Source organism: Electrona antarctica (genome assembly GCF_951216825.1).
Source record: "Electrona antarctica genome assembly, chromosome: 13".
Taxonomy (NCBI): Eukaryota; Metazoa; Chordata; class Actinopteri; order Myctophiformes; family Myctophidae; genus Electrona; species Electrona antarctica.
The window spans coordinates 17,556,311-17,580,874 of NC_136794.1; the positions used below are offsets into that span (position 1 = coordinate 17,556,311).

At 42.2% G+C, this 24,564-nt stretch overlaps 2 protein-coding genes across 2 annotated transcripts in view; one reads left to right on the forward strand and one right to left on the reverse strand.

The window, feature by feature from the left end:
• tbl1x (transducin beta like 1 X-linked) overlaps window positions 1-11,683 on the forward strand; it is a 30,636-nt gene extending 18,953 nt beyond the window's left edge. The window contains exons 3-15 of the mRNA XM_079517436.1: window positions 289-434; window positions 921-1,140; window positions 3,218-3,350; window positions 3,859-4,000; window positions 4,486-4,549; window positions 4,677-4,774; window positions 4,907-4,967; window positions 5,156-5,277; window positions 6,900-6,974; window positions 7,067-7,194; window positions 8,518-8,683; window positions 8,774-8,875; window positions 9,410-11,683. Of these exons, the coding sequence (XP_079373562.1) occupies window positions 289-434; window positions 921-1,140; window positions 3,218-3,350; window positions 3,859-4,000; window positions 4,486-4,549; window positions 4,677-4,774; window positions 4,907-4,967; window positions 5,156-5,277; window positions 6,900-6,974; window positions 7,067-7,194; window positions 8,518-8,683; window positions 8,774-8,875; window positions 9,410-9,436 (1,484 nt within the window). The 3' untranslated portion in view covers window positions 9,437-11,683. The remainder of the gene's footprint in view (window positions 1-288; window positions 435-920; window positions 1,141-3,217; window positions 3,351-3,858; window positions 4,001-4,485; window positions 4,550-4,676; window positions 4,775-4,906; window positions 4,968-5,155; window positions 5,278-6,899; window positions 6,975-7,066; window positions 7,195-8,517; window positions 8,684-8,773; window positions 8,876-9,409) is intronic.
• A 655-nt stretch (window positions 11,684-12,338) lies between these two features.
• gpr143 (G protein-coupled receptor 143) lies at window positions 12,339-22,833 on the reverse strand (the record flags this gene model as incomplete). Its single annotated transcript, XM_079517912.1, has 9 exons — window positions 12,339-13,139; window positions 14,574-14,829; window positions 16,834-16,951; window positions 17,323-17,431; window positions 18,313-18,422; window positions 19,699-19,791; window positions 20,700-20,794; window positions 21,330-21,442; window positions 22,578-22,833. The coding sequence occupies 9 exons, from the start codon at window positions 22,831-22,833 to the stop codon at window positions 13,036-13,038; spliced, it is 1,254 nt and encodes a 417-aa protein (XP_079374038.1). The 3' UTR covers window positions 12,339-13,035.
• Between the last annotated feature and the right edge of the window lie 1,731 nt (window positions 22,834-24,564).

Consider the following 24,564-nt stretch of genomic DNA (forward strand, 5'->3'; position numbering starts at 1 on the left):
TTGTCAGGGTGCAGATGAATTATTGAGACCGTAGCTGCTGTATTTCACTACTCTTTGTTGTGAGTGCCTTTGAAATCAGCAGACGGAAAGAAAGCAAGCGAGCTCTGAGATACCAACATCGGCATGTTTTATTGAAAGCTCAAATGTTCTCCTCTGTTCCCGTCTTTGCGTGCAGTCAACATGAACAATTATGTGAATCAGAGTGTTGGAATGTTTGTGTTGCGTTTTGTTTACACTCCGTTCGGCCCAATCTCTGGTTAATGAATGCAAATTGGATTTCATTTTCAGGTTTCTCCCACTCAGCATTCACCTTTGGCATCGAGAGCCACATCAGCCAGTCCAACATCAATGGAACACTAGTGCCCCCTGCTGCCCTCATCTCCATCCTGCAGAAAGGGCTCCAGTATGTGGAGGCAGAGATCAGCATCAACGAGGTGAGAGCAGTGCCTCTGGCTACTAGGGTGTACTTGATGCAAGCCCCTGGATACCCAAACCACTCATAGCACCCATCCCATCTGTACCACACAGGAATCAATAGTCTCCCTTCTAACAATAACCAATCCAGGCTAAAGGAAGGCTTATTGATTTCTCATTTCAAGAGGTTGGCTACAGTTCAAATGCACAAATATTGTCTTTGATTTCAGGTTAGAGACTTTGAGCTGACCCTTGAGACCCTCTTGGCTTTGCCGAGGAATACACACACACACACACACACACACAGACACTCTCTCTCACTCACTCACAATAAACAATGTATTGTCACCTATATAGATTTGCAAATTGTTGGATATAATACTCACAAGGGAGGCTTTGCTTAAATGGAGATCAATGGCGTTTGATTCCAGATGAACAACTGATTCAAAGTCACATGACATGCATGGTACAATGATCCTTTATTGATTGCGGTGTCTGCTCAACAGGATGGCACAGTGTTTGATGGCCGGCCAATCGAGTCACTGTCCCTCATCGACGCGGTGATGCCAGACGTGGTGCAGACGCGGCAGCAGGCCTTCCGCGAGAAGTTAGTCCAGCAGGAGGCTGCATGTGCCATGGCAGCATCTGTCTCCAGCATCCAGCCCAACACACCAAAGAATGGAGAAGCCACTGTCAATGGGGAGGAGAATGGCACTTACATCATGAGTAAGTTACGGGGGTCTATATTTGGTCCCCTCCATTTCTCCCTCCACACCAAATCTATTTTGTGAAAATAGCCGATCTACAAGCTCACAGGGCATTTTTTTGTTTTTTTCGACGAATGCTCGCCCCCAGACACCAGGGTTCATGTGCTTGACCTTGTGCTCAAATCTCTAATACAGGTGTGTCAAACAAGAGCCAGATGAAAAATGTGGAAAAAAACTCTAGAAAGAAAGTTGAATTTGATAAAGTTGGATTGTTGTCCTGTTCTCACTGTCACACTTAATGTTAATTTTCCATAGCAGTTCATGTAGATAAGCTATTTTTGCTATGCAAAGATTTGAAAATGTGCAAAAATGGTAAACGTTTTGGAAAAAAATGAAAACATAATAATAATTCCCCTAATAGAGGTTCCAGGTTGAAAGTGGTTGATATCTACCCGCTCCAGTAATGTTCTGACAGTACAGAATACTGACTGACTAAAATGAGTAGATGTGTGTGTAGGATGGAGAAAGAGAGCAAAATTAAAGACGGGCAACGAAAGGCAAGTACATGCTGCATTGCCATTTTGTGCCCTGAGTGGATGTTTTTGCTTTGTATTTTTGCATCATAGCGTATATACGTAGGTAGGCTAATGGGGAACTTTACGCCTAGGGAAATCACATTCACAGTTATTCCTCCAGGAATCTGGAAATTAAATTACCAAATTGGTTTGGCAGGGTTAAAAAAAGGTAAGCAGTTTTGTCCAGATACCTCACCTACTCATTACCTGCATGTGGCTACTTCATTGATGTAGAGTTATCATGAATATTGGTACCAGAATGTTAAACTTCAATACAACTAATATTTAAAAAAGAATCCTGGTCTCTAAACTACCTCCCCCTGGCCAGCCCATCACCATTGTGTCATTTTAAAACCATGGTATCGAAAAAGTATCAGTCTTTTTGACAACCCTAGTTGTGTGTTAGTTTGGTTGTGATACACCTGGTACAGTGTAGTTTTCACAGTACTGTATGTGAAGGCATTAGTAACGGTTTAGCTTCTTCTTAAGTTCAATGGCTGAAACTGTAGAGGTGTGTATCAGGTGAACCCTTAGGCCAGGAGGGGAAACCGAGCGGATGTCTGTGTCAGCAGATCAGATTCAGTTTGAAAGTGTTGGTGGCAACAGGATCCGCTCCATATGAGTTCTGCTTCAATGACAGCATGCAGGGAGGCATCGACCTCACACAGGACCACAGACAAAACACATCCACCCACCCAGGATAGTTGATCTTCTCCCCACAGTGACTGTCTTGGATGATGCTGTGATTGCCTTGAACAATTGCAATTCGGGGAAAAAAGTGGAAAAAAATTGTCTGCGTGCAAATGCATTGACCAGACGTCCTGCTGTGGCCAGGTTTGGTGAGAACAGTCGCTTGTGCGCAAACCTGCACGCACAATAAAAGCTTGTGACTACGCCTTTTTGGTGGATTCCAAGTGTTACTGTGATTTGAAAAACTCAAGCTAAATCTCGTCCCTTGCCGCTCATTTCTTTTTGTGGCTTTTGCCTTTTTTGAGCCACGGCCCAGGCTCATTTCATGTGGATAAACATTCACTACACTAGGTGGGAATGGGGAAAAGCACAATTTACCAAACTCGACAGGGCGACTTGCTCGCTTTAGCTTGCTCGGCGGTGCCTTATGTGGCTCAAGTCACCTTTAGGCTGCGTGCCTCCGACGGTGAAACCTTTTTCAATCCGACTGGTTTTCCAATCGTACTGTCACACACACACACACACACACACACACACACACACACGAGCAGATCTACAAGCTTGTACAGTAGATCGGCTATATTTGTTGCATGACACCGTTGTACGTCAAACTATAAATCATGGCTAATTGTCATTTGTCAATGCGACAAATGACAATCATCATTTTTGGTATTTCCCTGTCTGTTCTGACCTGTGTGTCTGTATGTGTGTGTGTGTGTGTGTGTGTGTTTGGTTCTGTGTGTGCATCTCTCTCTCTTGCTCTCGCTGTCTCTCGCATGTCTTTTCTGTGTGTTTGTGTGTGTGCGCCTTTTCATGTGCATGTGTGGACAGATAACCACAGTGAGTCTATGGATCTGGATGTGGACGTAGAGATACCTGCCAGTAAGGCCATAGTGCTCCGAGGCCATGAGTCTGAGGTGTTCATCTGCGCATGGAACCCTGTCACCGACCTGCTAGCCTCAGGGTAAGTCTTCGGCGAGGTCGTGGAAGAGAGAGGGTCTTCTTTATTCAGAGAGACATTGAAATGTATGGGATTTGAAATGTGTGAACCTTCCGTACATTTCCTTGAATTATGTAATGGACACGGCTTGAATAAGGTGTACGTAGCGTGCAGGGGCTTTCACACACAAATGTGCAATATTCACTTTATTTAACCACACAAACCATAGTGAACCCTATCCTCCTGGGGAGATCTTTGGGCAACAATAACAGATCTACAAGCTCACAACGCGTCTCACTTTCAACGCAATGCATCGTGAGCCTGTAGATCGACTATTTTCTGCAAAGATATTTAGCATAGAGGGAATAGAGGGGGGAGCCTAGTATGGAGCCCTGGTGGGCTCCAGTTAATGTAGTATAATAGTAGGGTTTAAGTGGTTAACACTCACAGCCTTTGCAAGTCCTGACAGACTGACTCATATAGTCCAGTGAGGCAATGACTCTTTCTCTGGGTGTGTTGGTCCTGTGTTCAGCTCAGGGGACTCCACGGCGAGGATCTGGAACCTAAATGAGAATAACAACTCCAGCTCCACCCAGCTGGTGCTGCGCCACTGTATTCGAGAAGGCGGCCAGGATGTCCCCAGCAACAAAGATGTCACCTCACTGGACTGGAATGTAGGTTCCCAGTCATCTCTCTGTCCTTCTCTGAACATTAGTTTTTGTTAATTCCTGCTTGACGTTTGACACTGTTTCTGAGAAGATTTTTACATACAGTACATTCTACTGTATCTTTTGGCCAAAAAGTAAATGGTGATCTTTACAATGCAAAGTACAAACTAAGGTGCTTCACAAGAACAATGCTGGTTAGCTGAAAAAGAATGCTGGTTAGCTGAAAAAGTTTTTTTTTACATGCATAGATTTTCAACTACTACAACTACTGTCTACTGTCATGGATGTTGCTGTGATTGGTCTACTTTTGAAAAGGGTTTGTAGACAAACCCTTTTCTAGATGCTTAACATGAATTCAATAAGCTCACAATTTTACAACAAACGGAATACAATAGATGTAGGAAAACAGATTGAATGTGTACCATGTGCAGTACGATTGTGCGATCATTGAAGGAAGTTAAGTAAAGTTGTATTATCGTTCCATTCAACAGAGCGAAGGGACTCTCTTAGCAACAGGCTCGTATGATGGATTTGCCAGGGTATGGACAAAAGATGGTACGTTTCCCTTTACTGTGGCGTATGAGTCATCACCATTTCATGTTATTGTGAGTAATGCCAGCTCTGTGATAATACGGCGAAGGTTTCTTTTCCAAACTAAATGTGTCCGTCTCCTAACCATCAGGGAACCTGGCGAGTACCTTGGGGCAGCACAAAGGGCCCATATTTGCACTGAAGTGGAACAAGAAGGGGAACTCTATTCTCAGTGCCGGTGTAGATAAGGTACTAAATAACCTTGTTGTTGTTGATTCATTCAATTCAAGTATATCCAAAGTAGTAATTTGTGGGTGCTCTAGAGACTCGGAGCACATTTTATATCCATATTTTTACTTCATGAACAATTAAAAATTTCAGACGACAATCATTTGGGATGCGCACACGGGAGAGGCCAAACAGCAGTTTCCCTTTCATTCAGGTAAGACTGCTTTTCATTGACATAAGCACTATGAGCTATGTACATGAAACTACACTCACTGTGACCATATTCACACGGCTGCCATTTTGCTCTTCTTAAATCATACTGCTAAATATGGGCGGAGTGTCCAGTGAACCGTGATCATGAACTCACAACGCTGAATGAATGAATTATTAAATGTTCCACAGCCCCAGCACTGGATGTCGACTGGCAGAACAATACTACCTTTGCCTCGTGCAGCACAGACATGTGCATCCATGTATGTCGGCTGGGCAGCGACCGGCCTCTGAAGACCTTCCAGGGTCACACGGTAAACGGCACCTTGTCTTACTGGTTTCTTAAGTCTAGACCAGAGATTGGCAGCACGTCGAAACCAATGCATAATGTTGCAGAGACCGTTGCAGTGGTCTGAATTACGGCACAGAAGTCATTGTATTTGTTCAATCACAGGTAAGCGTGTACAGTTGCCTCTGGAAAATCACGCGTACTGTAAACAACCAAACAATGGCAGAGTTTTAGACAGATATTTATATAACGGCAGTTTAAAGAGCCACTCCAACAGTCACCAAAAACAATGGCACAAGTATCGCAGGAAAAAAACAGAGTTGCAGTATGTTCTCTCTGATTGGCACTGTGTGTACGTTTGTGTGAGAGACACAAGCGCACATACAGTGCAAGTCTTTTTAGCTGTACCTGGCAAGAGGCAGAAAAATAGAGCGAGTGAATGGGAGAGGAAAGGAGAGCTACTAGCCTACATACTTCAATTTTTTTATATATACGATATATACAATAAATATAACAGGTTGAGGTTCTATGGAAATGGCAAACTATCTCTGCTCCTCATGAGCCTGGGTGTGGACTGTCAGTTTGGCAAAACCCAGTTTTAGGGTTCTGTCGCAAGTGGTTACAAGTTGTGTTGCAAATCTTTGGTCTGGACAGGGCTTTAGGGTTCTCAATTGTCATTTATATTTGACCCCATCTGAAAGGTTTTTGTGCCAGGGACAACTTTGTGATGTTGATGCTGTAATAACTCTGAGAACTCTTGAGTTACAGTCCACTTAACAACCCTAGGTAGTCAAGTGAATAAACAGTGATTCCTGCTCCATCCAACCTAAATTGTCACGAAAAAAGAAGCAGACTAGATAAAGTGCCCTTCTGGGCACAGGTCTCAACCAGGGCAGGTCAGGTTGTGGCCTCCTGGTGGTGCTTGCAAAAATCCACCTGTTGGTGGCGCTATAACAGGCCAATGTGAAAAGGGTGGGATATATTCCTCAGCCTAGTAGGAAAGTCTGTGAAAGAGTTCATGTAAATTGCACGCTGCATTCATGATTTGAAGCCAATAGAGGGTATGCGCATGCTTAAAGTGAATGGCACATCGAGTGGCAAAGCAATAGGCAAAGTGAGTTAAACATTGTTAAATGTTGTTTAATGAAATCAGATAGGACTTTTCTGTTTGGATTCATGGGCTGCCAAGGCCAGAAAGTAGTTTTTTGCCACTCATTAGGCATTCCTGCATAACTTCCTGGTTTGATGATGATGTCACGCGCATACCCTCTATACTGCAAACTTTGAAAGCCAATCTTAGCCAATTAGGATGGAATATGAAATATCGGACAGATCCGTCTTGAACACATGACTATAGATATACTGTGTAATGATTTGCGGGATTTTTGGACAGAATCTGGAGGAGGAATATCAAAAAATGTTTTTCAAAAGTCCTGGTGGAGCTATAACAGGCCGTTCTGGAAAATGTGGGGCAGAGGTTCATCGTTGGCATCCAGAGAGTGTGCGTCCAAAATGTGTCACCGACCGGTTTACGGTGCCGGAGATTAGCTGGTAACAGACGGACAGATGCAGACACGGACTCACACACACACACACGCCTTCGGCCTGGTGGAGACAATAATAGAGGGTATTTAATTGTGTTTGCAGAATGAAGTCAACGCTATTAAGTGGGACCCATCGGGGATGATACTTGCCTCCTGCTCAGATGACATGACCTTAAAGGTAAGTCCAAACAAAGGAGTAGTAATGGGCAACCAACGCAGGTGATGATTTGTTTTTCATGTCATATTTACTCTTTTCCGTGTCTTGTACAGATCTGGAGTATGAAGCAGGACTCCTTCGTCCACGACCTCCAAGCTCACAGCAAAGAGATCTACACTATTAAGTGGAGCCCCACTGGCCCTGGAACCAACAACCCCAACTCCAACATCATGCTCGCTAGGTGGGATATCGCTACACCCCCATACAGAGTCGTACAAGGCCCACCCACGTGTCTTTTAGCTTTGAGACAGTGTTATGGTTTGTGCGCCCAGGGCATAAGGTGTATGTGTGCCAGTATTTGCGTGTGGATCTCTGAAAGGGATTCTTGTCGGGGCCCCGACATTCAAAGGAAGTCAGGTCCCAGGCAGCTTACGCAGTGCTAGTAAATCTCAGTGGCCCACAGCCATAAACCCCTGACCCAGGCGTGCACATGTGTATAAATGTATCCAGTTTCCAGCCATCCCTGACATCCCAGCGTGTGTGGATACATATCACTGTGGATATTAAACTGCCTTCATTGGCACGACTTGTAAGGCATTTGGTAATCTTAAGTAAATGCCACTATAAGCCATAAACTTTTAATTACCTCCAATATTTCAAGTAGTTTCGACTTGTCTATTAATACCGTTGCAATGCAGCAATTTGCCTCTTTTTTCATTATCGCCTGCTTTCAACAGTGTCAGTCTTCATGGTGACAGATGTTCACTGTGTCTCACTCACAGGTTCACAGGTTTTGTTTGTTTTTTTGCCAAAAATGGCAACATTTTGTGTGCTAGTATTTTGGCAGTCCTTGACTCACATAGAAGTTGATGAAAGATATAATAATATTTTAAACGCTTTAAAATGTAACGGTACAGCTCTGGAACATAAACGGTGACCACATTACTCCAATGCGTTGTGTTGGTGAGTGGAAAGGAAAGGATGGTGGGATAGTTTAATACAACATAATTAAAAGAAAAGGGCAATGTGAATTTCTCTTCTGCTGGCTTTGAAAAGGCCAGGAAGAGACATCAGTTGAGGCCAGAGGTCCTGAAACTAATGACTTTCCGGCTCAGCCAGTGAAGACCGGGAGGCAGAGCTGCATTGCTGTCACATACGCCAAAGTTACATCATGTGACAAAGGGTAATGAGTTGCTTTGTGTTCAGGGTTGATTTGCTTGATTCACAATGGCGGTGATAGCCCCAAAAAGGATTTCTAAAATCTATCGCTATTTAAATAGGAAACCTGCAGCGAAAACCTTTAGTCTGATACTAGCGCTACACACACAAGAGTGTGTGTGTGTGTGTGTGTGTGTGTGTGTGTGTGTGTGTGTGTGTGTGTGTGTGTGTGTGTGTGTGTGTGTGTGTGTGTGTGTGTGTGTGTGTGTGTGTGTGTGTGTGTGTGTGTGTGTGTGTGTGTGTGTGTGTGTGTGTGTGTGTGTGTGTGTGTGTGTGTGTGTGTGTGTGTGTGTCAAAAAAACCCGGACAACGCTAATATCTTAATGTGTTTCTTACACATCTACAGCGCCTCTTTTGACTCGACCGTTCGCCTTTGGGACGTGGAGCGGGGTGTGTGTATCCACACACTGACAAAGCACCAGGAACCTGTCTACAGCGTGGCCTTCAGCCCTGACGGCCAGCACCTGGCCAGTGGCTCCTTCGACAAGTGTGTGCACATCTGGAACACCGCGGTGAGTCTCCGAGTGGGATTCAACACTGACTGTGGCATTCCGCACGTTGACAGCCGAGTGGGTCATTAATGCACTGTGCTACGCTTTCAGAGTGGAGCGTTGGTGCACAGCTACAGGGGAACCGGTGGGATTTTCGAGGTCTGCTGGAACAGCACGGGGGACAAAGTCGGTGCTAGTGGTTCAGATGGCTCTGTAAGTCATGGCCGTTTTACCATGCAGCTTATTTCATTTACTTTGATAAAACGATCATTCTAAAAGGGAGTTGATGAAACTTTGTTTTAACCCATTTTGGGGGCGGGAACCCCTTTTGGTGTTAGCATTATGTTATGCTTTAGCTGTTGAAAAATAGCAGATCTACAAGCTCATAGCGCGCCACCGAGTGGCGCGCTACGAGCTTGTAGGTCTGCTATTTTTGAAAAATCGAAGAACGACTGACATAGAAACATAGCTTTTTCAGAAAACTGTCAGGATGTAGAAGACATTTTTTGAATCTGATCTCAGGTCAAAATGGGTTAATTAATTAAAGCTTTCAGTCAGACCACAGGCATTATGACTTGTATTAACCGGCTTCTGCACAGATCTGAGTTTGCTTATGCTCTTTCCTCACGAAAGAATATTGATAAATTATAACGGTCAAGTATAAGAAGTTTATTTGGAATTCAAGTGAATAAACCGATTCCATATGATGTTAATTTAATTGTTTATTCTGTTATCTTTGCTCTCTAGGTATGTGTGCTTGATCTCAGAAAATAGCGCCCTGATTGAACCCTTGATTGAACCCTGATTGAACCCTTGAACACGAATTCTGGAATGTGCAGCAAAACTCGCCTTCTGACATCAGCAGACACTTTCATTGCTCAAGGAGGGCTATAATTACGTGCGGTGTAAGATGACCCTCACAGGACATAAACCGCATGACAGCCAGCAGCAGCCTCCAAGAAACCAAAACCAGCTAGCGTAGCTGGTCCGAGTGCTGATGATCATTTGTGTGGTCTAATATTGTGCACACTCCTTTTTGAGATCCGTAATCAAGATCGGCTCAGAATATCCACAGGGTCGGACTATAAGTCTTACTCCCTTGGCTCAGCCAGGTTTTCATATGTTTCTAATCAGGAGGTGCCACAATTCCTCCCTTGCCACTGGTCCTGCTGTTACCTGGCTGTGGGCACAAACGCTAGATGTGGCTTTGTGTATCTATGGTATGAGGGAAGCACAGCAGTGTTTGGTGATGTTTAGGCTACACCATATGAAATAAAGGTTGCATTTTTAGAAATTCTCCAGGAAAATGTTACCTCATGTTAAAAAAAAAAAAAAAAACATGGTGAAAGTAACATTTGTTAGTGATACACTGGCATCCTCTGTTGACAGGATGCTGAACTTCTCAATGGAGAATAGTTTGTTTCAAGAGTACTTCTTTCTTTGAAAGTCAAAGTAAAATGTGCTGCTATGAGGTAGTTCTTAGCTCACATTTGTAAACCGCAAAGGTCAGCAGGAGACTGCCAAGAACTAGCCTTGTAAGTGTAAAAACGTTCAGTTAACTCTGGAAGCAGAAAGGTCATGTCAGCCTGATGTGAAATGTGTGGTTTATAAGAGAATCTTCTCCCTTTATGGATGTAAATGTAATGAATGTAAAGATATGTAAATTAGATAAATACACAGACTTATATACTGTGTATATATGTTTATATATAGTACACTTTTATGTCATTCTGTAGAGGCTCTATACTGGCTAGAGCTCTCAACTATTTTCTTTGCTGATATGCCATTACAAAAACTTTTAAAATTAAGTGTATGTCAGGGCGGTATCATATTGTCACAATGTATGTTAAACTTCACAAATCATGTAAATGGTATATCAAATCAGTATATCCAGTCCGTTACAGGTGGTTGGCGTGACAGAGATGAGGTACATTTGTCTTTCTGCATTGATCGGTGTTCTGTCGACCACCATTGGGGAGACCTAGGCCTTGTTATCTGCATATTGTGGAATTGCCTGCTGAACTTGCTAAAGATTATTATTCTTAATAGTCATCCCAGGTTTCTGCTTTGGCCCATTGCTTTACGTTTACAACCTATTATTGAAGATGATGACACAGTTCCTGTTAAACCATGCACAGAAAAGTCAATTTTTAAAGTTAAATGCATACTGTGGACCTGTGAAGGAATCAATGCAGAATTTTGTGTGACACATGTCTGAGCAGGAAACGAGTAGCACCCACTATGCGTCCCACTTGATGGCATTGACCTCATTCTGCAAACTAATTAAGGACTACATGTACTGTATACTGTAAGTAACATGGGTGTCCACCTGTAACAAGGATGTTTATCATTGTGGCGCCCTCCCTGGATCAGTCTACTGAAAATCCAGCGCACATTATGACCAGGAAGATGGTCAAGCAAAATAAGTCCTGCTGTTCTTAAAACGTCTATGGTTGGTTTAGTTGGGGTCAGGGTGCCACCTAATGATCAGATTTTAATTCCGATTTGAACATGCCTATATTGTGGGCTGAGCTTTAATGGTGTGCAGTACGTGTGCTTACTGGGGTCTAATGTATAAGCAGTATCTTCAAACTAATGCCACCACTTTGATATGCCTTTTTGTTTCTGTTGCTTTCTCTTTCAGTCAAGTCTTAGAAAAATGTGAAGTGCACTTTTTCATATGTTGTGTTCAGCTTATAAGATTTTGCTAAAAATGGAAAGTCCAGGCTTATTCTTGTTTTGTTTGTTTGTTTTTTGTTTTTGTTTATTACGTCATAATCGGATGTTGATGGATGCTTGCCATTGTCTGACTCCTTTGTTTGCGGAGAGCCATTATTGTCTGTGTCAGACTGAGAATTGGGCTGTGGTTGGTAGCCATCTTGGCATGCTGAGAAGCCCAGTGCTGTGATAGCACTGCTGTCTCTCTCTTTCCCTGGTCTAAGGTGTGGTCACCTATTTCCAAGACAAAACAATGAAGTCAATGTCTGAAATAAATCACTCTATTTTGATATTAGAAAACGATGGCTGTGTCTTGTATTATTGTTAGTTTATTGGCCTTATAGCTTGGCTAAGTAATGATAGGCTACATCCGAGGCTTTGGTGTTGTGTGTGGTGTGGTGGTGTTGGCATGACAAAAGTGCCTTTAAAAGTCCCTAGCCGTAGTATGACAGATGCGCTATATCACTAGCATGGCTTGGCCAGCCTCATAGCGGGGATTCACTGAAGATTCTCTGCGGGGAGGAAACATCAGTGAACCCTCGCTATGAGTCTGGCCGCGCCAGGCTACTATATCACAGCTTTGAGTGTATTATTGCTAAGCAGCGGATTATTGTGATGACAACTGAGAACATCAATGTGTCCTAATGTAGAATTATAATTCAAACATGTAATGATCCGTGTAATCATTAACCGTAAGGTGTCAATGTACTGTACATGGCAGTAAACTCTTGTCCTGACCAGGGTATAAATCCATTCTTGAATTTCTTGTTCTACAAGAACAATCCAAGCAGAGTTCAAGCATCAAGGAACCGTGTCACCAACAAAACCTTTTAAGAAATGCTCTTTATATTTAATATTATATAAAATAGATTTATGCAGTAAAAATACATGGTAGAAAGCTGCACATCTGTAATTCAAACGAAATCATTTAAATATCGTGACCCTGTGACCCTGAGGGTAACAAGGAGCTACTTGACTGTGAATACATCGAACAAAACTGGGGGCTACTTAACTGTGAATACACAAAACAAAACCAATGTGCACTGTTTAACACAAAATCTATGTTCACTATATTCAATGTATAGCTCAAAACCTGCATAAAATAACAAAATCAGTGTTCAAAACCATTGCCAATGTGCATTGTATTGAATGTATAACAGAAAACCAATGTTCATTCTATTGAATGCATAACACAAATCCAATGATCATTTTATTGAATGCATCAGGTTGAAAAGAGTTATGTAATTCAATCGGTTATTTGTCAATGAAGGAAGGTCAGATTTGTACAACTGACTACCTGACTTCAACATGAGACAGTGAATCAGCCTGGGGACACTTAAATTACTGTATAGTTGATTTCTGAATTGCAAGAGACAAAGAGAGAGAGAAAGAGGCAAGCCTACTGGGACTTGGAATCAATGAGTAGTCTTATTGCTTAATGTTGACTAATGCAATATCAAAACCATCTGACTGCCCAAAAACTGGAAATGGAAAAACTATGCTACTTTACAAAATGATCCAGCGATTTGTAGACTATAATTTTCAGGCTATTATTTAGCAGCAGCTAAGGGGGTCTAAAACGGTGTATCTGATGAGATCCAGGACATACAACAGAGACTTTTGGAGGCTGGCAGTTGAAGCAGATTTTGTCCCCTTTATTGTCTCACAGAGTTCTCCATGGATCCTGCATCTGCGCCTACATCTTCATAGTCTCGTAGTTCACTGGAAATGTGGATTTCAATTGTACTAGACTCTGAACCTACAGTAGCAAGACAAAATAGGAGGAAATTACTGGATGAAGCCTCTTAGATTCTATTGCTTTCTTGTCATAAAACACCTTGTTTGATTAACTGCTACTGTTAAAGACATACTCTTCACTGACAAATCTAACCAAATGTATTTTGGGAATTTGCATTTTGTGAATAGCATAAATAAATCATGACTATACAGTAAGTTGTACTTTTACTAGTAGTACTTTTTTTTTTGCCACCACACTGAACAATATGATCTCAATTTCAGTTGAGTTTATGATACTCAGGGCTATACTGATAAACAAGAAACAAATGCCTTGAAAGCCGATCTTTATTTCAGAGTGATTTATCAATGCAAGGTACCTGAATATTGTCACAGAACATTTAATTGTTTTTGTACATTATCTATGGTGCACAGGAACATACAAATACCACTAGGGGAGAAATGGTACAAAACCATACAAAGTTATCCCAAAATACATTTCATATTTTGCCCTCTTTCTCCAGAATGAGTATAGATATTAATATGCTGATAGTGAATCTCACATGGGAAGTAAACACTTTCCCATTGCTCTCTGCATATTAGCTTAGCAGCATCGTACAAAATTCCAGTCAACTAAAATAACATTAGCAAATTAATACTTACACTATTATGTTGCATACAATATTACAGTACCATGGTCAAGTCTCTCCTAATCTTTACCATCACACCTACATTATCACAACTTAAAAGACTGCTCTAATCTTTTTCTGATGGCTGCACACCTACTGGAGGATTAAAGCCTGACACACACACAAGGTGCTGCCACACTATCGAAAGAGCTGCGCACGTTCTCGGCTGCGCGCAGCTTAAATTCTGAGTTTTTAGACAGCTGGTGGATGGAAAAGAAGCTCCACCTCCGCGGACTTTTTGCGCGACGGCCAGATTCCCGGAAACGCTCTCCTCCGCGCAAAAAGTCTGCGGAGGTGGAGCTTCTTTTCCATCCACCAGCTGTCTAAAAACTCGGAATTTAAGCTGCGCAGAGCTTAAGAAGTGCGCAGCTTAAGACCGTTTTGCGCTAAGGTGTGGAGACGGTGACACACACACACACACACACACACACACTCTGTATCGTTCCAATTTCAGTTGCCCTCTGGTGGCGGGCGGGTGGTGTTACAGCGTGACACACAGACTGACACAGACAGACAGACAGTTTTGGCCAGCTTCTATAGTTATTGCTCACTTCATTCGCAAACACAAACTTGATAATAACAAGAGGCAGTCTAGCAACAGCTTTGAGTGATACCATGTACTGTAGATGATGATAGTGATGGTGATGGTGATGACTATGATGATGGTGGTGGTGGTGGGGGTGGTGGTGGACAGTGTGACAGGACTGGACTTTACCAACCCTGATATACAGGGGAGCTGACACTGTTATCACCCCTGCCATGCCCATTACCTTCTGAGTGGACACTGATGGCATCGGAGGGTGGCTGCCCGTTGCCGGTCATTTCCTTCTTGGCTTCCTGAACATGGCTCTGATAGAGCAGAGTGGAGCCCACCATAGGGTTATAACCTCCTGTATTGGGTACTGACGTGGAGGCGGAGTCCCAGGCCAGCTCCCTCCGCCTCTGCAGGCTGAAGTCCACATCGAAGCCTGTCCAGCCATGAAAAGCCAAGGTGTTGAGGAAGCCTTGCATTGGGTTCAGGATCCCCTGAGACATTATGAAACAATTTATATTACTTTTTAATAGATGTAAAACACACAAACTGAATTTTATTTACCCACTTCACCCCTTTTGCAAGCAGATCTTATTTTAATTATGTTTGGGAGTCAAGAAACACTTTCCTGGGGTTTTTATGTGGGTAATTTATTTGTGTTTTTAGACATTTCAGTATTTCAAAGTGTCCATGGGCTCCATGATGTCATGGAGACAGGGTTCACTTCCTTCCTGGACTACAATCCCCATAATGCTTTGGTCCACTGCTCCTCCTTGTGGATAGGGGGAGGGCTGTCTTACTGAGACAACATGTAGTCCAAGGAAGCTTTGAGAAGGAAGAGAAGTGGTCACGTGACTGGGCTGCGCCATGACACTTTCATGGACACTTTCATGGGAGCCAAACTCACACCGGAAGTGCAATGAATACATGGCAGTGAATGGAGCCGGCTGGACCAGCTCATAACAAACATTATTTATGAACCATTGAGACCTGTGTCATATAATCGGTTCAGGAATATAAAAGAAGACATATCACAGGTTTTCTAACACTTGCTTTTCGATGTGCACAGAGTGCACAGTATATAATCTAAACAGCAGCAGGTATCGTTTCTGGCTCCGAAGTATCGCGGGATTTGGCGGCCAGACAGGAAACAGTGGGAAGTCTCGCGATACTTGGTACGTTCAGAAAGGTACTTTGTGCTCTTTAGATACCATACCTCTATAAAAATTACAGTGTACACATCGAAAAGCAACACAGCAGACAATAATGTGTTACATGTCTTCTGTTATTTTCCAGAAGCGATTACTTTACAAAAGGTCTCAGACTCTCAGTCATTCATAAATAATGTTTGATTACTATGAAATGATTACTATATTTACCCAGGGTAACTGGGCTAAGCTCAAGAACTTGTTTCCAGCCAGGCCCTGCTCATAGAACATTTCATCGTAGTGGTTCAATGCCTTGTTCAAGGGCACTTCAGCGGTGGTCATTTTAACGTGTCGGACCGCTGATTCGAACTGGCGACCTTCCGGTATCAAGACCGCTCCGCAATCCCTTCGGCCACCGCTGCCGCATGAGCTGGTCACTGAGCTCTCATTTACTCCAGTGCATTCTGCCAAACTTCTGGGTAGTTTGGCTCCCATGAAAGTGTCCATGAAAGTGTCATGGCGCAGACCAGTCTCGTGACCACTTCTCTTCCTTCTCAAAGCTTCCTTGATGTAGTCCAGGAAGTAAGTGAGCCCAGTGTCCATGACGTCATGGAGACAATGGACACTTTGAAATACTGAAATATCTAAAAACACATATTGCCCACATAAAAACCCCAGGGAAGTGTTTCTTGTCTCCCAAACATCATTAAAATAAGATCTGGTTGGTCAAAAGTGGTGAAGTGGCCCTTTAAGATAGTGTTTCTCAACAGGGGTGATACAGAGAAGTTCTAGCCTCGCGTAGGCAGCCTCCAATCTGCCTTTGCAAGGCATATTGCCCCAGGCAGATTGATATTAGTATGGCTACACGAGGCTAGAGAAGTCTGGGGGAGCCGGAAACAATGTTTTAAAGGGGTGCTCTTGGTGGCAGAATGTAGGTACTGGGTCAGAGCACTAACCCTAACCATGATACTGACATACTGACCACAATACTGAACTGATACTATGATACTGACCATGATACTTACATGATACAGATGTGATGTTAGTACATGGCTGTGACAGGGATGTCACTGGCCCCCAAAAAGTTCAGAAACACTGACTTGAGAACTATTTAAATACATTTTAGCCGAGCTAGAACCTGTCGCAACAGGTTGTGAGCTCATATATCTGCTTTTTTTTTCTTTTCTTTTTTAACATTAGAAAAATGTTGCCTATCCCAAAATATGGATGCCAGGCTGAAAGTTGTTAAAGATCAGGACAATTATTTCCTGATTATAATCAGGATTATGCAGCCACCAGCCGTCATTACTAAAGTCAGATAATGGTCGATATGCTCTAGCTGTGACCCACCATGATGAACCATGTGATGAGGGCTGCATTCCTTATGTTCCTCAGGCTGCTGTCTTTCATGTCTGGCTGCATTTCCAGGAAGAACAGCAGGCTCTCGTTGATAATATTGGGCACCCAGCTAAAAACATCAGTTCAGAGGTTGTTTTTTCTTTTTAGATGACACTAACTGAAATTAACTTGAAATAATCACTTTTGTACAAAAAACATGCTGAATCTTTTTGTTGTCAGTGATAGCAATTTTCAAAAAGACAATTTTTACTTTATTGCAAGAAATTGAGCAGCCCTTCAGTACATGTTTACTAATAATGTTTCCACAGTTACACCAGAGGTAATACTTGATGTTTAAAAAATACAAAAAGAGCCAATCAAGATACGCTAAGCCTATTTTATACATTTTTGCATGACCATGTGGCTCGCCAAAATGAGCAGTTAATTACCTTGTAAATTAGGCTGTATGCTATGATAACCTGAAAAAGGAACATAACATACCAGATAGAAAAGACCAGCATGATTTTAAAGAACCGTATCTTTATCTCTGTGGCCAGGCGTCTCTCATTCTCTGTGTAGATTCCTTGCCGACCTTTTAGCAAAGACGTCACTAAATAGAGAAGATGAGTATGGTGGTTATTCGCTGCTCGTGAACGTGTAGCTATTGTTTGTATACCTAGACATTTGTGGAATTGTTCATTATATTAGGTAAGACCCTACTGTCTTGTTATCATAGCACTTTGGCCCATAGCACTTACCCTACCCCCTTAGACAGCACTTTTTAGACTTAGATAGCATTTGAAACAGACTTATAGCATGTCATGTAGACAGCACAATAACAGTACAGCATAGTATAATATATATGTATAGCTTATATGTATAGTGTCATTATATATAGATATGTTCTAGTTACGTTCTTAGCTACGCATGTTTCTTGATAAATGCTTTTTATATATGTGATGTATTCCCATGCTTTTTGTTCTTGCTTAATGTAAGTCGCTCTGGATTAAGAGCGTCTGCTAAATGCCTAAATTGTATCATGTTGTTCACCCATGGCCTTATGTTTTGTTCTGCCGAGTGAATATTACAGAATCAAGATGCCATGGCATCCCAGGCCTGCTTTCTCCAGAGAGCTACTTGACCACCGACCTGTGTGTTTTATCTCTAGCATCTCAATAATAGGCAAACATTTGGCGAAAATAGCAGTTCTACAAGCCCACAATGTGCCACTGTGCGGCATGTTGTGAGCTTCTAGATCAGCTATTTTCAGCAAAGAGATTTGGTGTTGAGGAAAAAACGGGCGGAGGAGACTAAGTGGCCCCTGGTCAAGTAGACCCCTGTGGTACCCCGGTCAAAAACAGGTTTTAAGTGGTTAACGTACTTATCCCATGAGCTCATATAATAAATGAAATACAAAGTGTCTATGACTCTGTTTACCTCAACATCCTTTTTGATCCAGAAATCCTCCACACATGCAAGTGGGGTACTTACCTGCGGATGTGGTACGGGCAAACAGCACAGGGTTGACCAGGAGGACCAGCAGCATGGGGCCGTAGGTGGTGACATAGTGGGGTATGGCATGTTGGAGGCCGTCTTCACAACTACAGCAGAGCAACAGTGGATGATGTTACACATCATGTTTTAACCACGTGAACTTAGAACATAGAACCAATTCTTCTTGCCTATGATCATGTGGCTATGCCACCCGCCTTTCCATTTTATATGCTGGGATGGATGAATATTAGATGAATATTGACCAACAATATCACTGTATAGACTTCAGACTTTTTATTTAAGGGGAAATTCCTTTCCACAGCACTGTACTAATATGATACGATAATATGAAAATATTCTGTATGTGATATATACAGAATATTTATTATTATGTATTATTATTAATTATATTATTAATAATTATGTTATTATTATTATTACGACCGCAGGTCGCATTTACTATGAAAACATGCAATTCTCGTCAGTCAGTTGTTTGGTTGGTTGGTTGGTCAACTCACACTTGTGACATCACGTGACATCATTGGGGATGGAGATCCCTGATGTCATCAATATTAAGCCCATTTATGGGAATGCCCATATATGGAGATCCCTGATGTCATCAATATTGGCCAGCAACTCTACATCTGGCCTCAAACCTCAAACCCTTAAATCTCCATATATGGAGCTGACCTGTTCTGACGATGTCTCCCTTTTGACTGATACCTGTCCATTAAAACTCTAGACGGGCCTGCCCCAAAGTTATTAGTGCAGCCGCGCCTGGCAGCCGGTAAAAACTAGAGTTCTCAACAGGCCCAAAAATGAAGGCCCTCATCAAACCCTCATCAAACCCTGTACACTCAAGACACTGCCCTGCTGCCACACTGCCCCCGCTGCCACGCTTAGATCTCCATATATGGAGCTGACCTGTTCTGACATTCCATATGTTGATCTGACCTCATCAAACCCTGTACACTCAAGACACTCAAGACACTTATTTCCGATTCTGTGCTATTGGGTTGCAACTCGGACGGCTCTACCGAACTTCACAACGCTCGACATGGCAACTTGCGCGCTTCAGCACGCTCGGTGGTGTCTTTCGAGTTCGGTAGAGGCGGCGCCCCTCCCTCCGTCACACACAATATGTAAAGATTGTTGGGTTTTCTAGGCGTGTATGTACAGAAATGCCAATGCGTGGTATTGGTCTTTTTCAAGTATGCAATATACTTGAAATATTCAAGCATACTTGAAAAAGACCAATACCGGTCGAAACGTTGTATGTCCTGCCTGCTGTGATTGTGAAATAAATACTTGGAGCATTACAAAAGTGAGTTGCGAGCCTTTGCTTTTCTGTATGTATGAAAGTCCTCCAGGCTGAACACTTACTCGGAAATAGATGGGTAGTAGAGCATGGTCACACCTTCCACACACAGCAACACAGCCAGACCCCATGTGATCATGTGATAAAGGATGATGGTGCTGATGGGGGAGACAAACCAGTCATGAGACTTGTCTCTCTTATAACACATAATAGTACAGATGGGCTTGGTTCTCTTTGCAAAAAAATGAATACAAATTATAGCAAATTAAAAGAATACCCTCGCCCCTTTACCAACTCACCCCCGCGAAATGTGTTAATGTAGTTAACAGTTAATTTAGTATTTCCCTCCTTCTCTGAAATCTGAAATGATCTTGTATACAGATTTATTTGATTGTATAGTAGTCTATCTCTATACTCTATAAGAAAAATTAACATGAGACAGAGACGGTGACTGCTTAATTAAGTTAATTTAGGACCTTCTAGCAGTTAATTTCGTTTTATTAAACACATTTCTTCCATGTAGCCCATGTTTTGTAATGGCATCATCATGCTATTATGCCCGTGGATATAAAGACCAACATATAATCACCAACATGAATTATGTTTGTTATTTACAGCTAGGTAGAGTAGTGGGGCGAGATGGAAAAGGGGCGACCGTACCTGTTACCAAATAAAATACTGATTGGCTGAATTTGCATCATGAACTTATTTCAACAGCATGTGAACCAGCAGTCCAAACTACATGATGCATCCCCCAACGGGCTGCTTTAAAGCAAAGCTGTTTTCCAGTGCAACTTGTTAAATTGCTTTCTGAATGTCAACACCCAAATGGGGTTTCAAATGGGGTAGGCCTAGTGAAAACACAGAGAGGGATAGAGGGTGTGTTAGGGACAGATATATCTGTAATTCTCTAGGGTGCCTTTTGTGAGTTGTTAACTCTACGTGAATAATTTATACCAATATTTGTTATGCCTATCAGGGGTAACATGTGCCTCCATATAACAGGACAGGAGCGATGGTGGTGTTGTAGGGACACGTGGCTAAAGTGTGACACATTTGCGGGCACCTGATTCCTGCAGATCTTTTCACCACTAGGAAGACATCCACAGCATAGCAGAAGGTCCACCAGAAGGACGCACTGAAGAACAGCTGGATCCACATCTGCCAGAAATAGATCAGAGTCAGAGTCAGGCAACCCAAAGTACAACATTGTACTCCATATAGTCCACAAAGAAACAAAATATAGGGAGAGATAGAACTGATTCACAGATGTCATATCTGATATAGGCCTATGTGCTGTATTTAGTTCTTGTATGTACCTGTATTGTTTCATTACTAACAAATTAATAATTATAATAAATAAAGTTTCTTAAAATATTCCTTGTTGAGTGTTATTTATGGATTCAGGAATTCAACATGGTCTCGAAGATCAAACTTAACAGTAAACACATCAAATTTACAGTAGGTCTATGCTTGAGATATCTGCGTGTCTGGAGAAATTACTTATTTACTATATTCTTCAATGTTTTTTAATCATTACCTGTCATGAATAAAGCTGTCTAATATTATAAATAAACATGTTCTGCTTTCCCTTGGACTGTGATTTGCATATCTCACAGATGTAGACTTCACCATTGTTGTTGAACTGCTCATCATTAGTGTACTGTAAAGCATTATGAAAGTACAGCATACATACTGAACTCCCAACACAGAAGACCTGTGGGAACAACACGTCACTGCTGTTGGCCATTGAGATGCTGTCAATGACGTTAGGAAGACCCAGCCAGATGGATGACCGCAAAATAATACCTGGAGAGGAAAATAAACACACAATAAACGCACAATCTCTGCTTCAAATCTCACTTGTCAACGAACTCAAGTGTGAGTAAAAGATGGAAGAATGTAAACACAAAGGAGGAAAATCCTGCAGGGGATGGATGGGGTGCATTTCAAGGAATGTCTGGTAACAATTAACACTGAAGCACATAAAGTTGTTGGTCATCTGTGTTATTAAGAGCTCTGTTAACTTGATTCTGTCATGGAATCCTTTTAATTGATATTGGATGTAATGGAAATACGAAGCCCCAAGGTATGCTTGCTTTGTTTCCCCCGTTTCCTACGTCAAGTTCCAGCTGCATTGCTGTAAGACTTGGGAAAGTATGTCTCAGGAACTTCAGATGATGTAGTTTACATGCTGTGCATTTCAATGTAAAATGTGTCAAGTGGAAATAGGGCATCAGGGACTACAAAACATGTTTGGTGTTACTTTCATTCAGCATCTCCTTTCAGGTAGCTACAAAAGTGAGTTTTGTTGAAATGAATAGCCTACATATCATTTGAAAATGCTAATGTCAATGTAAAAAAGACGGTCTATTCATAGATGGAAACAATGTTGAATACATTTTCCAGTTTTAATGTAACTGTTTGTACAAAGTAGGCCCCACAGCAGCAGTAATGACTTTACAAAGGCCCCGTCTGTCCTCTTTGAAACACGGTTTCAAGCAGCATCATTGGGATTACTGACATGCATTGTGTGTTTTAGCCTTAAAGCAGTGGCATGCCACATAAAGCCGGCCCAAATGTCATAATAATAATTTAAAAAAAACATAGGCTAATACCTAATATGTTACGGTTAAAGAAAATAGCCTACACATATTTACAACACAATACAATCCTTTAAGTGTTTATGTCTGACACAAAATGTGTGGAAAAACTAACAAAGAGATTATTATATAGGCTATAAGAAAAAACAATTACATCTGTCTAGAAACGGGAAAGTATGCTAACTAAACAAACAAAGATCGTCTTCGTTTTCACATGTTAAAAACAATCATGGAAAGAATAGGCCTAGCAGTCTAATTAGTGCCTGCAGTGCCTCCATCAATACGCATGAATGCAGTCTGGATGTATGCCAATTGCCAAAGAGTTATAGTTTGTCTTTTACCTGTACATCCCAATATATCACATATACTGATGATGAATAATATCCGTGACGACGACGCAGGCTTTGGAAGGGGGTAGTGCCCTAGTCTTCTGTAACCCTTGCGTTTAGGTAAAATTTGCACTATAGTAAATATTAAACTCAGACATGCGCTGCCGATACATAACGCGCCAAACAAGACAGGTTGAAAAGAAATGACAAAGTCTGTTGCTGCGTCTCGGTTTGGGCAGCAGAATGTCTCCAGCCGTGGGGATGCCATTATGGACTGCAAGAAAATAGGCTACCGTGTCAGAAGAAAAAGTAAAGCGAAGAAAGAAAGTTGACTGCACTCCATGGCCTAACTCTCAGAGAAATCACGGGTTGAGTCATCATGTGCTTTCATTTAATCCTTGCAGTCACGGCCTAAAAACTATGCCTCACTACAAGGAGCCGACAAAAGCCTCTTGTGTGTGGGTAAGGTTTACTTTAAAGTGGGATATTTAATTATGGGCAAATGCACCAAGCTATCTTTTTAAGAATGTTTACAGTATGGTTCACTTCAGTGCGCCAATGATTGTGCATATAGGCCTATATGCCTATAATTTTATACTGTAGCTAGCCATAGCTATTTCCCTGACAGCTAAGAATGCCTATAGTTTACTTATCAATCGTCACATGTCAGAAAATGCTAAATATGTTTATTTTTTTAACATGAGCTGTTGTAGGAAAAAATCCTATCAACTTTTGTTTATATGGCAATATAAAGACTTTAGGAATGTGGGCCTATTATGTGCCTATTATGGGCATATATGGGGGGGGGGGGTTGGTGGTTGTGGAAAGTGCAGTGGTAAACGTACTGTGGTGAATGTGGGGAGAATATGTCTGAAGAAGAGTGCAAACTGACTGTGAAAAGTGGACTGTTGTAGTAATCAAATGGAAGGTATGGGCAGGGTTGGCTCAGGTATAGAGCCTGGAAATCGGACAGGTGTGGTGACTATAATGCAGCAGTTCACACAGGCAGCATGCAAAGATACGGTCTACCATTCATTGTCAATAGAAGCCAGCGACATGAAGATACAAAGATGCATGCAACTTTTGTAGCTGCTGCAAAAGCTACAAATTGAAGCTGAGCTATGGTTTCAACTTCCAGAGGCAAAGCTGCAACTGCAGCTGCAATGACACACGTCACTATATGGATGCACGCTTGATGACGTCACAACCATGTGAGCAACAGATTTTACAAAGCGACAACACGACAAATTGCTGCAATCTTTGCATGATCTGCCATACAAAGATACAGTCTACCATTCATTTTCAATGGAAGCAGTGCCGAATCAACCCCTCTGAGCAGGGACGGATTAACCCCCACAAGGGCCCCTGGGCCGGTACATTTCTTGGGGGTCCCCTAGCGCGCACGCAAACATTTCTATCTTTTTTGTGTTTTTATCAAATGTTTTACCTAAATTTAACAAAATCAATGGCAAATGAAGGTCCCCAGGAGCTTTTTTCAGGGCCTCAAACCCATTACAGAGCATTACATTTTCCCAGAAGGGCCCCTGAGAGCCAAGGGCCCCTGGGCCACGGCCCCATTGGCCCAATGGCTAATTTGGCCCTGCATCTGAGGGCCCTGGCGGTATACACAAAATCAAAAGGCCCCATACTGCATGCTTCGCATCAAGAACGACACTTTTTGTGTTCGCACGCCCAGTGAATGAGCGTGTGTGTGTTCAGCACACCGCCAGCACTACGCTGCTGCTCCCATATAGAGTTAATTGGGCTTCTCCCCGACTGGATCTGCTATTTTTGAGTCTCCTCCCACCGAGTGGTTAAGAAACTTTTGGACGACCAAAAACACTTGCTGGAGTTCCTTTGTAGCGTTACATTGAAATCGGTGACCTATGAATACAGTTTTGACGGAAGCAACAGCTGTACATATAAGCTCCACTAAATTCCAGTATAATCCGGGCCTGAATGGAAGCCAGCAACATGAAGCTTAAAGCAAATCCGACGT